A 16,535-nucleotide genomic window follows, 5' to 3' on the forward strand; every position below is an offset into this window, starting at 1 on the left:
CAATGCACAAGGGATCCCTTTTTGCCACATTCTTGTCAGCATCTGTTATTTCTTGTCTCTTAGACTAGTTTTTAAAGACCCAAGAAGCCTGAAGTTGCCGTGGCTCCCATGTGACTTGCACGCACAATCAAGTCTGACTACTAATGGTCTAGGCTGTGGTCATGTGTCTGTTTTAAATCCTTACTTCAGTAGGCTCATCCCCCCTGCCCCAACCACCAGAAACACATGAGGAATTCTTTTTTTTCCAATTATACCCATCCCCTTAGAAATTCTGATAACCCTAAACCCCAGCTGCAAATCACTGCTGAACTGAGTCACTATTACCAGCAGGCTGTACAGAATGCCTCAGATGTGCCGAAATGGAAAAAAAGTTTAGAATCCATTGCTTTAAAGGCTGTAGCTCATGGGCAGTGTTTAAATTCATCAAAGCAGTCAACCAGATCTGCACTAATCCCTAAGGCAGGGTAAAAACAAAATATCTTAGAATGATAAATCATTAAAGCCAGAAGGAACCTTAGAAATCAACTGGTCAGTGATTCTCAAGACTGACTGCAAATGAGAATCAGCTTGGGAGCTTTAAAAAGACACCAATGAGGTATGAAAAGGCAGAATGCAGAGGATTTTAAGGGCAGTGAAACTAGTCTGTATGATACTACAATGGTAGATACATGTCATTATACATTGTTTAAACCCACAGAATGTACAACATCAAGAGTGAACCCTAATGTAAACTACGGACCTTGGGTGATTATGTATCAATGTAGGTTCATCAGTTGTAACAAATGGCTCACTCAGGAGGCTGTGCACGTGTGGGGACAGGGAACATGTGGGAAATCTCTGTACCTTCTGCTCAATTTTATTGTGAACCCAAAACTGCTCCAAAAAAATAAAATCTATTTTTTAAAAAAACAATTAGAAAAATACCAATGCCTGGGCTCCAGAAAGATCAATTAAATTAGAATCTTGGGGGTGGAGAAAAGCATCTATAAGTTTTAAAAGCTTCTTGTGTGATTCTAACGGGCAGCCAGGGTTGGAAATCACTGATTTAGTACAACTCACTTGACTTAAGAGTTGAAAAAACTAAGACCTAGAAGAATAAAATTACTATTTGCCTGAAGTTATGAGCAATTGGTAGAATTTATGAGGTTATAGCTTGGGTCTTCTGACTCCTTGTCTGGTGTTCTTTCCACTAAAAGACTAGTAAGAGTAGAAAATGAGATAGATATTTTTTGTCTTTCCAGAACTTCTTGTTTTGTTTTCATAGGAATCTTCTTCTTTGAGTATGATCTGTGTCATTAAAGTCTGAACTGAAGAGCAAGATTTAATCCATTCCTTCTCCTGGGGCCTAATATTAGATTTATCAGTGAACCTGCTTATCTACTTCATTAAATTATAAGCTTTCTGAGGGAAAGGACAGGACATTGCTCCTCTTTTGGGACAATGCCATACCCAATGCAACATCTCACACACAAACTATCTGAAATGTATATTAAGTTAAATTAGGCCCAAGTCATGGGAACAAGAACTCCCAAAACCAAAATTAGTATTTCTTTTTGAGGTCTACCATAGAAGGTCCAGTGACACTACAGAAATAATACATTTCCACAGAAATATTGTTAAAGTCTTGTTAAGGGTCAAACTAGGATTGTAGCTTGAGACTCACAATAATAACATTCTAAACTTTTGCTTATTTTGTATTTATTTCATACTCTGAAGGGAATGAAGACTCAACCCTTGGGTAGAGTATAACATGCAGAAAGACCCTAATCATAGGGGCTCTGGGGCTTGAGGGGAGGAGTCAGGGACTTAGGAAGACATGTTTTGAATAAGCTAGGAAGTCTGTCTTCTTAAAAATGTGTAAGATGATCTGAATGCTCTGGAGATCATACTCCAGCAAAATGGTCATGTCTTTTTCTCTAAACTTTACCAAAGGGAACTAGGCAAAAAATCCAAGACTCAGGGATCAGGAATGAAACGACCACCAACAAAGTTCTTGTGATTGGATTATGTTTTGCTTTTACCACTCCATTTTTAAGTCACTGTGCTTGGAAAGGCCACAGCTACCAGAATGTTTATTTTTAATGTGTTGGTTAATTTATACCAGCTCCATTCTAAAAAGATTTTCTGAGGGCAAATAAATTTAAAAGTTACTTCTTGTACTATTCTCTGCTGTTCTGTAATGGTACAAACACCAAATCACCTAAACTCAGGAGAATAAGCTGCAAATGCCAGGAAACCACTCACCTTATTTACAAGGGTATATAAGGCTTTGTCTTGTGCACCATATTTTAGACACTGCCTAATCCAGGTGTGGATAGTCCAATCTCTCAGGTACCAGCAGTTGGGGCTGTGTCGAAATCTAAATAAAGCATAAGAAGAGAGAAAACTGGGGTTAACTCTTAAATGTCAATGCCAAAATCCCTATTCCATCAGCAGGTCCTGATGTGTAGTCAATGTGATCATAAAAGTCATAAAGGCCAACAGTTGATAAAAGTTTGAGGGTAAAACTCATTCACTATAAAGTCTGAAATGGGAAAAAGAAGGCAAAATAATAATAAACAAAGAGAATATAAAAATTTTGTTCCTTATTTATACCCCCAATTCAAAACGTTATTTTAAAATGAGATTTACAAAAATGATTTCAGGAATATACTCTACTAACCACGGTGTTACATAAATACACATTTCATTAGAAGACATGTGGAAGCTTATACTTTAGAAGTTTAAAATAAAACAGATGAAGCAAAAATGAAAACTAGGATAGCATAACAATTCTAGAGGAAAATCAGCTTTGAGTTATACTGCTATTTCTTTTGGCACTTACGAGAGATTAGGACACTCTTCAGTGAACTGAAAGAAGACAAAAAAGAAAAAAAAATTGAGCAAAATTTAGCATTCAGGCCCTCCAGGATCCGTGATCACGCTTTCTCACAGCCCTATTCCAGCGCTTCAGTCTATCTCCTCTTGCTTCCTACTGTTCCCCACATGGTTTTAAAAGGCCTAAGCAGTCCAAGCTGAGGTGTATAATAGTACCAGTATTCCCACAAAAGAATGGAACTTGGAAAGGAATTCGAATGCTGCTCTTGCCTTGAGTTGGCACACACTGGTTGGAGCTGCTTCTCCTGGCTCTTGGGGGTCTGTGCCACAAGGCTGAGTGAGAGGGGAGACCTCTCACTCAGGTGAGAGGTGTGAGTGTGTGAGGAGGCCTCTGTTGATCTGTTTTGATCGGGACGGTTCCTCAAACATCATCTCATGTCAGCTGAAGTCCCCACTTTGACCATTCAGGAAGCAAGTCAATCCCTGGACCCCACAAAACTCAAACAGTTTTCTTAAAAGCAAAAGGCAAGACAAAAACTTAAAGTGAAAGAATTTTGTGCCATATTTGAGAATCGGGGCTAGAGGCTAATACTGGTGTTTTTCAAAGGCTGGTTATTCAATCTGCCACCTGCTATTTCCTGCCATCTGGCATTGGGATAGTTTCCTGCTGAACAGGTTCTCTGCCAAAGTAAAAGCTGAGAAAAAGAGAACAAGTGAGAAGTAGTATTTAATTTAGGCTATTTATTAGTGATCTGGTGAGAGATTTGACAAAAATAAGATCTGAAGATGTTTTGTGGATTTAAAGTCATCTAGCTCTGCCCAGTTTTTTGACTGCCATAGATTTGGCTGGAAAATGTCTCTCTCGCTCTTTCTTTACAGAATTAACCTCTTTAGATAAGAGCAGAAGGATAGAAATATGTCAAATTATGTTTAAGATGAGAGTGACCTAGCCAGAGAAAGTCATTGTATAAGTGCCCTAGATAGTAGGTCTAATGAGATCCTCTGCATAGAAATGAAACAAACTATATCTTTTAGTATTTCATGCTTTCCCTCACATTTTAAAAGCAACAGTTGAGCAACCTGAGCATCAGTCCTTGTTACTCCGAAAAATCTGAGATTTAAAGTGTAATGGCCAATTAACAGCTAATTTTATTTAAAAAAAAAAAAAAAAAAAAAGTCAAGTGAAATACCAGGTGTACTGCCTAAAGATGGTGATGCTTTCTCACTAGCCTGTAGGCTCCCTGGGCAGTAAGTAGGGGCAGTGACTGCCTTGCTCCACACTGATTCCTCAGTGCCTGACACAATTTGTGGCACACAATAGGTTTTTGACAAATAAAAAAAGAACTTTAATCAACACGTATTAAATGCAATAATGTACTGATCATTATGTTAACTTCTATGTATATTGTAGAATTGTAAATTCCCTGTTTGGGGCATTTACAATCTCATTACAAAAATAAGGTATATAAACCAGTTTAACAATAACACGGAGGCGGGGGGCATGATAAACACTAAAAATGCAAAGGGCACTGCTAGATGCTAGAGGTAGCAGTGGCTGTTAGGTTTAGTCTATTTTTCCTTAGAAAAACAAACACACAAAACAAAACAAAAAATGTCAATTATCTCCTTTACCCACGATTATTTAAATCTTATCTTCTGCTTTAGGATGTCTCCAATGACCATTAAAGTTATTACTTTTCTTTTTTGATGGACTTTAAAATAAGAGCACCATGACCACATCCAACCAAACACCCTTTTCTCTTATTCACAATCCGCCGACCATTTTTAGGCTTTGAAAAAGAGGAACAAAGATTGATAGGATCTAGTTATAGACCTTCAAAGTGCAAATGAAAATTTGTTTAAAGCCATTTGCTAACCTTCTGAGGCTAATTTTAACACACGGATGAACAGAAAAGTCTTTTCTTCTCAAATCTTTCCTTATCACCTTTTATTTCTTAGAAGCCTAAAGGGAAAGTAACTCAAGACTTCACATGACTAATATAATCACCTGCACGGCTGTCCTTTGAAAGATGTGTCAACAGACTCGCATGGGTCTTTACTAAGTTCACTCCCTCTCCCATCCTGGAACAGGGCTACTTGGTGTGATCTCCGCTCTGTAAAACCTAATAATCCAGATACACAACCATGACTAGGACATTTTCAACTAAGTGACAATATTAAATCAATTCAGGAATAAGAGGCAAACACACATATATTATGAAATATGTTGCTCAAAGTGCAATTCTTGCATTTCCTAGCCAGGCAACAAATAAACTCCTTTTTAAGCCCTCATCAGCATAAAAAAAAAAAAAAATTAGCACACAACTTATGTGAGTAACTATCTAGAATATAAACCACTCAAAACATTGGAATAGTAGGGTCCAACTTTGGATGTTGAGTTTAAGAATTCTCTGTCAGTGGCTTTTTCAGCAGTTCAGACAGAAAAACTCGGGCCCTTTTCAGAACAGCCAGTGGAAATATGACAGGCAGGTAAGTCTCTGGAATGGGTACTTGCCTGGAACGATTCTGCAAACTGCTGGACCAGCATTCTCCCTTTTAGCCAAGAGAAAGGCAAAGAGACAAGAACACAACTAACACATTGATTTTCCAAATTGCCTGCAAACAGACTGGCTTTTGTTCTTGCCTACTCTGACCACCAGCCCGGCAGATTACAGGCAGCTACTGTAGGAGTCCCCTCTGTGCCCCATGCCATCAGCTGTTTGCTCACCTCGACAGAAGCTTTATTATTGTCCAGGCCAGCAGGCTGCCAAGCTAGGCAAACCGTGTGAGTGTGGAAAAGATAAACAAATGCAACCCAAATAACCCCAACAATGCTTGTGCTCATGAAGGCAAGAGACATTCTGAGCTTCCCGCTTATAAAACAGAAGCAAACTTGACAACAATCCTAAGGACATGAGTGTTTTCTTGGAAGGAAGGAGGGGCACAAGAAGGAGAAGGAGAGAATGAAGTGTGCTCTTCAGCTCCGGCTTTACTAGTTCCCAAAGCTGGTATCCTATGGCTGAAGATAACTCTGTCCACAGTGCTAAGTGGGGTTCCCAGGTGAAGACAGAACTTGCCCAGGCAAGTCAAACGGTGGGAACTGAGAAGCTTCCTCTCCTCAAAAATCAGGTTACATTCCAGGCTTTTCAGGGCATTCACCAGCACTACTGTTCATTCAAGACTGATGTCACCAGGAAGGAAGGAGAGCAGAATCACAGGATGCATGACATGGGGCAAAAGTCTTTGATACCTTTGAGATATCTTAGAAGGGAAGAGCAGTTATATAAAGGAAGTCAAGAGTGAAAAGTAAAACAACAGAGACTTACTATGATTACATAGGAGGTACCTCATTGTGTGTAGAAGTCACATGGGATTTCCTATTTGTGACCAATTTCATCATTGCATTAAAAAAAAAAAAGCGATACAGCCTTTTTTCCATGGGTTCAACCAAAGGTTACTGTTGAAGGCAAAAGTGGTGATGCTCCTCAGCTATTTCAGTATCACAAATAAAAGCGCTCCTGACTGAGCAGGGCTAATGCACAGATGCCAGAGCCTGGAGCTCAGCGGCTCCACCGTTTAGCTGCAGCGCTGGCTCTTCCATATGAATGAGCAAGCTTTCCACAACATTTATCTGATTATGAGAGCCACCATCCTTAAACACACACGTGCAGCTTTCCCTCCTTCCGAGTGAATTCTGTATCCTGCAGCAACAGGCTTTACAGATGGAAACCTCAGCCCCCGAGCTAGGTAGACGTGGAGATGGGTGAGGGGCTGGGGTAAGAGGACAAGAAGAAAACACAGCTGGTTTCAGAGTCTGTAGTGCGGACGGGGAGCCTTATCAATGAAGCAAAGTGGGCACTTATTGAAAGGTTTGAGCACTTCCCTGCAACTAGAACCAAAGAGCAAGAGGGTGTCATGTGATTATTCAAACCAGAATCTGATTCAGTCATGGCAATGCACTTTCTTATTCTACAAGGATAATTACTTTCTTTTGCATCCTGCTGGAAATTCTGCTTTCATCAATTATTAGTTGCCCCCAACTACCACAAATAAAACCAAGTTCTGATGCAATAATTTTCTAATGACTATTATATCTTTGTCAAGTGTTTGAAAAAGGGGGCTAATATAGGAGTCTAATATAGGAACTGATAATAAAGACATCAGTATCCTAGATTAAAACCACTTTCTTGCTTGAGATCCCAGATTCTTACTTTTATAGGGGAACTTCAGGTAATTTTAACCTTTTTTAAAAAAATAATTTATTTTATTTTATTGATTGATTGGCTGCGTTGGGTCTTCGTTGCTGCGCACGGGCTTTCTCTAGTTGTGGTGAGCGGGTGCTACTCTTCGTTGCGGTGCGCGGGCTTCTCATTGCGGTGGCTTCTCTTGTTGCCGGAGCACGGGCTCTAGAGCGCAGGCTCAGTAGTTGCGGCGCATGGGCTTAGTTGCTCCGCGGCATGTGGGATCTTCCCGGACCAGGGCTCGAACCCATGTCCCCTGCATTGGCAGGCAGATTCTTAACCACTGCGCCACCAGGGAAGCCCAAGGTAATTTTAACTTTTCAACAAATAAGTCCTCCGTGTGCACTACGTGATGCGCCAAGAGCAAGAATCCCCTCCTTTTAAAACATGGCCCCCGCAAATGCCCAAGTTTGGGCTTGTACATTCCCAATGAATTCATTATCTACCTCTTAGGCAGATAAAAATGTCTTTTTTTTTTTTTAAAGTTCTAATGCTTTTTTCTTTTTTAAAAAACAGGTTTACAAAGATATACAAACAGTAAAATTCACACTTTTCAGTGAATCTGTCTGTGAATTTTGACAAATGCATCCAGTTGTGTAACCACCACCACAGTCAAGCTATAAGAACAGTTCTATCACCCCTAAAAATTCCTAATGCCTCCTTTAGAATCAACCTCTCCAGGGTTTGCTGCTTAATTTGAGCAAATTTTATACAGATAACCTCCTCGAGATTCTTTCGAACCTAGAGTTATTAATTTTATAAGAGGAAAAGCAAATAAGGTAATAAAACTATAATTTCAGTTCAACTGTAATTTACATTCTGCCAATTTCCAAAATAGAACTTGAAAAAATTAAAATCCAGTTTACAAGTAGTTTTCTCTGAGTTCTATACACAGCCATGAGACATTTGGTATCCCTGTTTGCCACTCTAATAAGGGTAACAAGTAAGTGGATTTTTTGGTAGAGAATAACACAGGCATAGAATTTTACAAATGTGAAGTGCTAAATAAATGCAGCATAATAACACATTTTAAAGTGAAGATGGAAAACAGAGGGACTTGCTAGATATCAAAGTCAAAGTCTAAATTTGTCATACCCTGGGCTTAAAACTGAGGTCACCAGCATTTCACCTGGTATAATGAAATAACATTTCACATCCAAGAAACTACTCTAGGAGAAATACTCTGTTTTCCATATCCATTCATGGACTAGAAAACAAGCAAGGACAAGTAGGACATATATCCCCAAACTATTCTGTCTTCTCTCTGATCTGGCTATTGTTTAGCCAGATCAACGTCTCTCAATATAGGGGACACATTTTTCATTCACTAAGAAAACACTTACTAAGGAGCTCCCCTGTGCCAGATGGTCTGTAGTCTAACCCTGCTGGTCTGCCCAGTTTCCTCTAGTTTCAAACAATCTTAAAGATGACACCTCTCCCTTCAGATACAGAAAGAAAAAAACCTATAGACTGACTCTATGCTCTGCGGCTCCTCTCTCATGGTAAATATATAAAGCACGGGAGCCAGTCAGATGAAGCCAATTGTTCTTTGTCTGAAGCCTACTATTTTTGTCAGCCTCCAAAAGGTGATGCATGTGGATAACAGGGAAGGATTATTTGTGGGGAGAACTGGAGAAGAAAAAAGTATTTACAGTGATTGCTGAGGTGCCCTCCTGGCGATGGTCCTAAAAGCATAAAACGTCTGTCTTTGTAGCCAACAACTGATCTGTCAGTGAAATTGCACCCGGAAGTGCCTGGTGGGGCTTCTCCAGCCACTTGCAAGGTGGATACACAGGTTAGCTTCATGCCTGAGAGATGGTGGAGGGCAAGGTGAGGCTAAAGGAAGAGGGCCTTCAGCTCAGGACAGCAGGAAGCTGAGAAAAACTGGATTTTGGAACCAGTCCTATTTATAAAAACACATAGAGTTGTGGGAACTGGCTTGGGTCGGGCAGAGATAAGGGAAATATTTTTGGTTTTCAGTAGGAAATCTATGAGCCATAAATGTTTCAAAAAGACGCCAACATTTCCTGATGTCTTCTAAAGTTTTGGCTAGGAACTTCAGACATAATTTCTGCAAAATCATAAAAAATATGAGGACTAAGGCAGGAAAATCACATATATTAATTAACCAGGGGTAGGCTATATATCTGAAGAGTTCTGAGGAAGGGGGAGGTGTGAAAGAAAAAGGAGGAAGACAAAGGAATAGCATTTCGGATTTCTGGAGTATTCTAGGCTTAGTGAAGTTGTCGGGATTATAAGTCTGCCACAAAAGAAATGAGCAGGCAGAGGACTGGCCCAGGGGACGAAGCACACCAGCATAAAAGCAGGGAAGAGTTAAGCTGGTGTTGAGCGGATTTATATGTGTTTTTGTGTGTGAGATTATGGGTCTCTTTTGGGGTATTTCTGATGGAAGAGAAGCTCAGCACTAATCTGGACTTCTTAAGAATCAGATCTTTTTTTTTTTTTTTAATAAAGAAGAAAAGCATCACAGTGTTTTAAACATTTTGATTCTCTAACACATGGAAAAGTTGAATCTCAAAGGATTCTGTTTATAGCAAAAGGTAAGATTGGATTTACTTCCAGTTATACAACCCAAGTTCATAGCTAGTTTCTATTTCTGTAACTCTACTGACTTCATTATTAAGGCTTTAAGCTCTTAAAAGGCAGGGGACAAGTTTTCTTTTTGTGACCTACAACAGTAGGTGTTTGATGATTCAGCAATAGTGACTAGGCCTGCTAAGACTGTATAAATACCAATAATGTATGTTGAAACTCATTAGTATTATTTATATTTGAAACGCGAATCCACTTCCGGTTTTGAAGTATTATCCTGCCTATAAACAGACCAAGCCAGGAGGAAACGCTACCTTTTTTGTGCAAGGCAGGAGGAGATCAGAGACGGCAGAGAATGTGAAATAATATGTGGTCATTCTGGAAAGCCACCTACTCCTCACTTCTGCCCCCTGCTGCCTCCTTCCCATCATACATAAAAGGATACATGGATTTTGCAGTGCAGTAAGTTCAGGGAACAGACAAGCTGATGGGAGAGTGAAACCAAAAACAGGAGAATAGACGATAGAGCACATGGGTTCAAAGACCTCCCCTAACAAGTTCTAAATCAAAAAACTTAGACTCCTCTCAACATTGGAAGAGACTCTGAAAGCCATCTAGGCCAAGTAAATTGGGGATGGAGAAGGAAAAAAAGTTCATACAGAATTAGAGAATCTATAGTTTAGTGCTGGTAGGGACCTTCAATAACCACTGTTCATTAATCTATTTATTGAGAAGTCACTACTTACCAAGCCCTGTACTGGGTGATGTGAAATCGTCTAGTCTAATTCCTTTACTTTATGGATGAGGAATCTTGGTGTCCAATGAGATGAAATGATTTATCCAAGATAAGCAAGATAACTCCAGGACCTAAACTGTAAACTAGACTGTTTACTCTTACTATTCCACCACTGCCTTTCAATTCTTTTATTTGTAAGACATCTTTAAGAAACATCTCTGCAGTTTGACAAAGATCTCTAACCTACTAAAAACAAAGAAACAAACAAAGAAAAACAACTCAGGCGGTGAAACAGTTTTGGAATTGCCCTGAATTAGCCGTTTGACTTTGTAGTCACTCGATCCTTGTTTCTACAACTGTAAAATGAAAAGGTAGGATTATCTAGATCATACACTCAAATGTCTTCAGGGGCCAGTCAGTTAATATAAATGCATGAAGAATCATGTAAGACAACAGGTACAAAGCTACTTGTATTATTATCAAGCAAAGTAGCTGCCTAGTTATACTGTTTTTGAAAACATATTGTATGGGTCAAACAAAATACACTGGAACTCAACTAGACCAGACCCCTGAAACTCCTTCCAGCTCCCATGTTTAATGACTGAAGAATAATAAGCCTAATCCATTCATTAAAACATCATACATTTACACATCTCTGTTTAAACTAGAAAAATGGTAGTGATACAAATAAGAGAACAGAGACTCAAAGATAAAAGCTACCATTCAGTCCACATCTGATTCTACTCTATTCCAGGAGCCTCATTCTGCAGTCAGGTGAATATCATTTCACCCAGCTTGGGCGGTCTACATAGACTATTATGGGGACAGGAGACCTCACAAACTGGCATCTAAAATTTCAAGATGAAATGATACAATCACTAAATTAAATTCAAGGTCCTTAAAAGTAGATTTTAATTGGAGATCAAGTTTTGTAAGATAATAAAAATTTCAGCAACTGATCCCTCCCTAAGTAAAGGATTTTCTACTCAAATGAATACTTCATTGTATTCAATTTATATCTAAGAGTCAGCCATCCAAAGTAACTTTCCTATAAAACACAAATTGTTTCTGTATCTTGCTACCTTCTTTTACTCCTTAAATTATTGCTAAGCAGGCATAAACATCCAAATAGTTCACCACCATAACTTACTTATTTTTGGTATCAAACCCCTGTTAAGTGGCAATTCTTAGAGCAGAGATGGTTGAACCCTTCAAAAATGGGGGAGTGATATGGGAGTGGTCACAGGGATATAAAGAAATTACTTTCCAGTTTCTGGAACCATAAAAGGACATAATCATTTTTTGTAGCTAAAAGGGAAAGAAATTTGAAAACTGAGGATTAGATTTGTTAGTCTAACTGGTTTTCTGGAAGCTTTAATTTACCAATTACCAAAACATCCTTCTTTATATATGAAGGTAAGAGAATTAAGATGTCCTTTCTTTCCTGTGCTGCCAACTGGTAAAAACCAGACTGCCTACATTTAATAAGCAGCTCCTCTATTTAGCTCAAGCTAGCACCCCCATACTAAAACCAAACTTTTTAATAGCTGAATACTTGAAATTGTACATCACAATATACTAAGAAAATTCTTAAGAATGACCAAATGCAACATGATAACAATCATTTAAGAAAGAATGATGACCAATTTTAAACAGGGAAGAGCTAATTCCTTAGTAATACTCCAAAAACAAAGGCCTGGGTTCGTCTATTCTGGCTGGCAAGACTTCCATACAACCGCCATGCTACAGCTAAACAAAAGCTGTTAGGATGGCCCAGAAGGAGGGAATGAACGATTTGAAAAACATCTTTTATTGCTTAAGAAAATTTTTAAAATGTCTGAAAGTGCCAGGAGAGCTGTCTCAGTGTGACTGCAGGCAGCTTTCCAAAGTCCCTCTCTGCTTTTCTAAGGGTGAGTCACAAGGAGAGGAGAGAGCATCTTGGCAAAGATACAGTCTTCCCTCTGGTTCCACGTTCGCTCCCCCTTTTATTAAAAAAAAAAAAAGAAAAGCTTTGATGGATAACATTTAAATAGATTCCAGACAGGCTTAACTGAAGAAGTTTGAACACCAGGGAGGCAAAATATCATCGCAGAAGTCTCTATTGTTTGCCATTGTGAGCCACAGACACAGGGAAGCATCTCCTGCATCCTAAAAAGGGCTGCGCCCATTGATCGTGTGTCAGATCGTGGCCATGTTTTGTGGGAGAGGAGAGAGAAACAAGCTATGAAAATACCTTTGCTTCCCTAGCTTCCTAAATGCCATTAGCTCATCTGTGGAACAATTACAGTGAGCTGGAAGGAGCAGGAGCTCGTCCTTTATGAATGCACATCAAGTGCAATTTCACCTGCAGTAGCTGTAGGCTATCCACGTGTACCCGGCTCCTACAATGCATGCAGCCTTCAGTGAACAGGCACAATTTTTCCTTCACTAACTTTAGGCAAAAAAGCAAGGGAGCTAGTTAAAAAAAAAACTTTTTTTTTTTAAACAGAGAACAATTAAGGAAAAGTTGAATGTTAAACTAGAGAGAATAGTTCTGCTACGGTACCTATACGGAATCACTTATTCCAACAGAATGGAGCATGTGGTGAGGACAAAGCTGCTCTCTTCTGCATGTGATCATTCATCAGCCTACTATGAATCGGGATATTCTGCGGGACACTAAGTGACAAAGATAAGCAAATATACTTCTTGCCTTCAATGAGGTTAGATTGGGATTATCAAAAACCAAGTATTTTGTGAGCATCTAAAGCAAGCATAGAAGGGTAATTCAGAAGCATTATAATATAATTCCTCATTTATACAACACTGATTATTTCATAACACTCTGGTACTCAATTTGCTAAAAATCAGCTCTCAGTAGAAAAGTAAATTCAATGTCTCTCCTCTTCCCAATAATCTTTTTTGTTTTCTTTGAATATATTTTAAAAATAAAATATTACAGATATAAAGTTGTACCTTCCTCCTCTCACTTTCCAGAGGAGGAAAGTTGGTGGCCATCACCCTCAGGCATGTTTTTATACCTTTATTACTTAGGGATGTGTCCTGTGTTGAGTACTTTAGGGTACATATGCCTTTTAACTCTGTATTCAAGGGCCTGTCTGATAGAGAACTGAGCCAAACCATAGTAATGCGTGCTTGTCTAGGGATAGAAGGGTAGGGACAGAAACAACAAAATTTCTGCTATCTGAGACATGAGGGAGGCTAGGATGCTACTTTTCCTGTGGAAACTAATCAGCATTGTCACCAGGAACATCCCTGACAAGGTGATTGCTGCTCTGCATCTGACTGGAGCCCAGCCCTGACTCACTGACTGACTGGTTAAATCAACCTGAGCATCAGTTTTGTCATCTGTAAAATAAAGGTGATAATGCCTTTATCACTGGGTTACTATGAAAATCAAAGGAGAATTGGGTTCAGTATTTTGACAACTTTTAATCCTTTTTGGAACCAAGCAGAGTAGAAATATGCACACAAACAAGAAATATTACTGTTATGGCCTACTTGATATAGCACTTGATGGCATTCTGTCTGGTACTGCTTACTCGCTGCCTCAAGTGTGTCCTTCCTGAGGCTAAGGCCTGGGGCAGAACTGCTTTTGGTAGTAGAGAAGTAGAGACAAGATCTGGCAGCAGATGGACCTCACTTCTGTGTTATACCCCCAGGAAACTGACTCTAAAACCTCAGGATCCTAATTTGTAGAATGTGGGTAAAAGTTGTTCCCACTTGTGTGGTACAACGCTGGATTGAAATTCAGGCTGGAGAGAGAAGACATGTGATGTGCTCAGTGCAATGGCTGCAACGGCGCTTTCAGGCAACCTGGACAGGGTGGCTGACGGCAGCCACATGCTGAGGGCCGCTGAGTTAAATGTGAGCTCTTAGGACTACTTTTCTCCACACAGGATGTGACTTGCACGGTGCTGGGCACCTGTGCAGCGAACACCTGACTGCCACTAGCCAACAGGGATGGAACAGAAGGGGAAGGACGGTCTCAGTAAGAAAGCGAAGAGTCCCCTACCCCTCACTCCTCTAGACGCGGTCTCAAAGGAGGCGCTGGAAGGTGAACCAGAGGAGAGAACAGAGAGGCTTTTCACAATCCCAAAGGCTCAAAGCCAGCCAGTACAGGGTGTGCCAGTCAGTCTGATGACTGGTAGCAGGGTTTCTGATCTTATTTATCAGAGAAAAAGGTCCAGGCTCCCTTCTCCCAAAGAAGGGAGTTGGGAAATGACCTAACGAGGAGTTAATTTACCCATTAGTGCTCTCGGGCCCTTGGACTGGTTTTCACAAGCTTGGCGACGCAGGGTTACAGCACAGTAGAGTTTATGCTTTGAGTCCTCTGTCTGCTCAGTGCCCAGCAGCCTGTGGCTGGAGCCAACAACTAAGAAGTACAGACACCTAATGAAGATAAACCAAACCACTCTGAAGAGAGCTGCCAAGTACGCTTATGGCTCAGATCTGTGTGTGGGGTAGAATCTCAGAGGAAGGAAAGAGTATCTACGTAGGACATGCCACCCATCTAAGCCTAGGAAATAAGGAAAAGAGCAACAAGGCAACCCATTTGCCACTAAACAAGCCACTGCCCAACCTGCAACCTTTGCCCGCTCCCACCCTCCAAGCAGCCAAGAACCCTCTTTTCCATCACTTTTCTACCATCGGGCAGCCAAGAAAGAGTTTAAGGCTGAAAGCTCCCATTCCTGCCCCCAACCCAATGGTGCCATCAGCCCCTTCAGACAACTTGGACAAGGCAGCTGACGACAGACACATGACAGTAAAGGGCCACGGAGTTAATGGGATATCTACGAAAAACACAACAGTTTTTCTCACGTTGAAAAGAAAAAGTGTGGATACGTATAACTAACCACTATTAACTTGTGTTTTAGAATCCTGTGTTAAGATAGGCTCAAAAAAGGAGAGAAAGATGGAGTAAGCTGTTGCTATAGTGACCACAGAATTTGATCACTTCTAGGATTTTTCCATAATCCCACGCAACCTTAGGAAAGTCTAATTTATTAGCAATACCTGAAGTATTTGGTTGGCCAAAAAGTGCTTTCAGTTTTTAAGTAATAATTAAAAACACATTTTTCATTTTCACCAAGAACTTTATTGAACAACCATATTCACCCTTTTGTTCCACTACCTTCTGCCATTTTTTCAGGCAACTTCATAACTCCATCTTCCCAAACTATGCGTTTTCTGTTTTGTGTTTCTGTAGACGCTTTTTGTTGAGTGCTGCTTTCAGTTGGTCTAATTGGGAACAGTACTTGTTGGAATTAATCGTTTAGTTTTCCAGAAGGAGCTCATAATAGAGGACTGCCTTCCAATCCCACCATATACACATCACCTTCTTTGGATGAAGACTGCCAGCCTTTGGTGTGGTTGGTGGTGGTTCATTTCACTTGCCCCACCATCTCTTCCGTTCCACATTATTGTACAGCAACCACTTTTCATCGCCCGTCACAATTTGTTTTAAAAATGGCATGTTTTCATTATGTTTAAGTAGAGAATTGCATGCAGAAATATGGTCAAGAAGGTTTTTTTCCACTTAACTTATGTGGAACCTGAACATCAAAGCGATTCACATAACCAAGCTGGTGCAAATGATTTTCGGTGCTTGATTTGGTTATTTTGGGTATGTCGGCTATCTTCCGAGTGGTATAACGTTGATTGTTCTCAATTAATGTCTCGATTTGATCGCTATCAACTCCAACTGGTCCACTCGCCCACAGAGCATCATCCAGCGAGAGACCTCCAGCACAAAACTTCGCAAACCACTTTTGACGTGTTTGATCAGTCACAGCACCTTCTCACTTTTTAAGAACAGATGCCTTTCACAGTCTTCCAGGGAACTGAAATTTTTTCCATTAAGAGAATTTTGTAAAGACCAAAATAAATGGAAATTCGAAGGTGCAATGTCTGGTGAACACGGCGGATCAATCAGAACTTCCCAACCAAGCTGTAACCGTTTTTGCCTGGTCATCAAAGAAACATGTGGTCTTGTATCCAGATGGAAGATTATGCATTTTCTGTTCACTATGCGTTTTCTGTTTTGTGTTTCTGTAGACGCTTTTTGTTGAGTGCTGCTTTCAGTTGGTCTAATTGGGAACAGTACTTGTTGGAATTAATCGTTTAGTTTTCCAGAAGGAGCTCATAATAGAGGACTGCCTTCCAATCCCACCATATACACATCACCT

The 16,535-nt window shown here is 40.1% G+C and overlaps 1 protein-coding gene across 2 annotated transcripts in view; it reads right to left on the reverse strand.

Annotated features, from left to right (window-relative positions):
- MRPS27 (mitochondrial ribosomal protein S27) overlaps positions 1-16,535 on the reverse strand; it is a 94,726-nt gene that overhangs the window by 19,733 nt on the left and 58,458 nt on the right. For both annotated transcript variants that reach the window (XM_028492965.2, XM_024119703.3), the window contains exon 5: positions 2,245-2,359. In XM_028492965.2, the coding sequence (XP_028348766.1) occupies positions 2,245-2,359 (115 nt within the window). The remainder of the gene's footprint in view (positions 1-2,244; positions 2,360-16,535) is intronic.

Source organism: Physeter macrocephalus, chromosome 8 (assembly GCF_002837175.3).
Source record: "Physeter macrocephalus isolate SW-GA chromosome 8, ASM283717v5, whole genome shotgun sequence".
Classification (NCBI taxonomy): Eukaryota; Metazoa; Chordata; class Mammalia; order Artiodactyla; family Physeteridae; genus Physeter; species Physeter macrocephalus.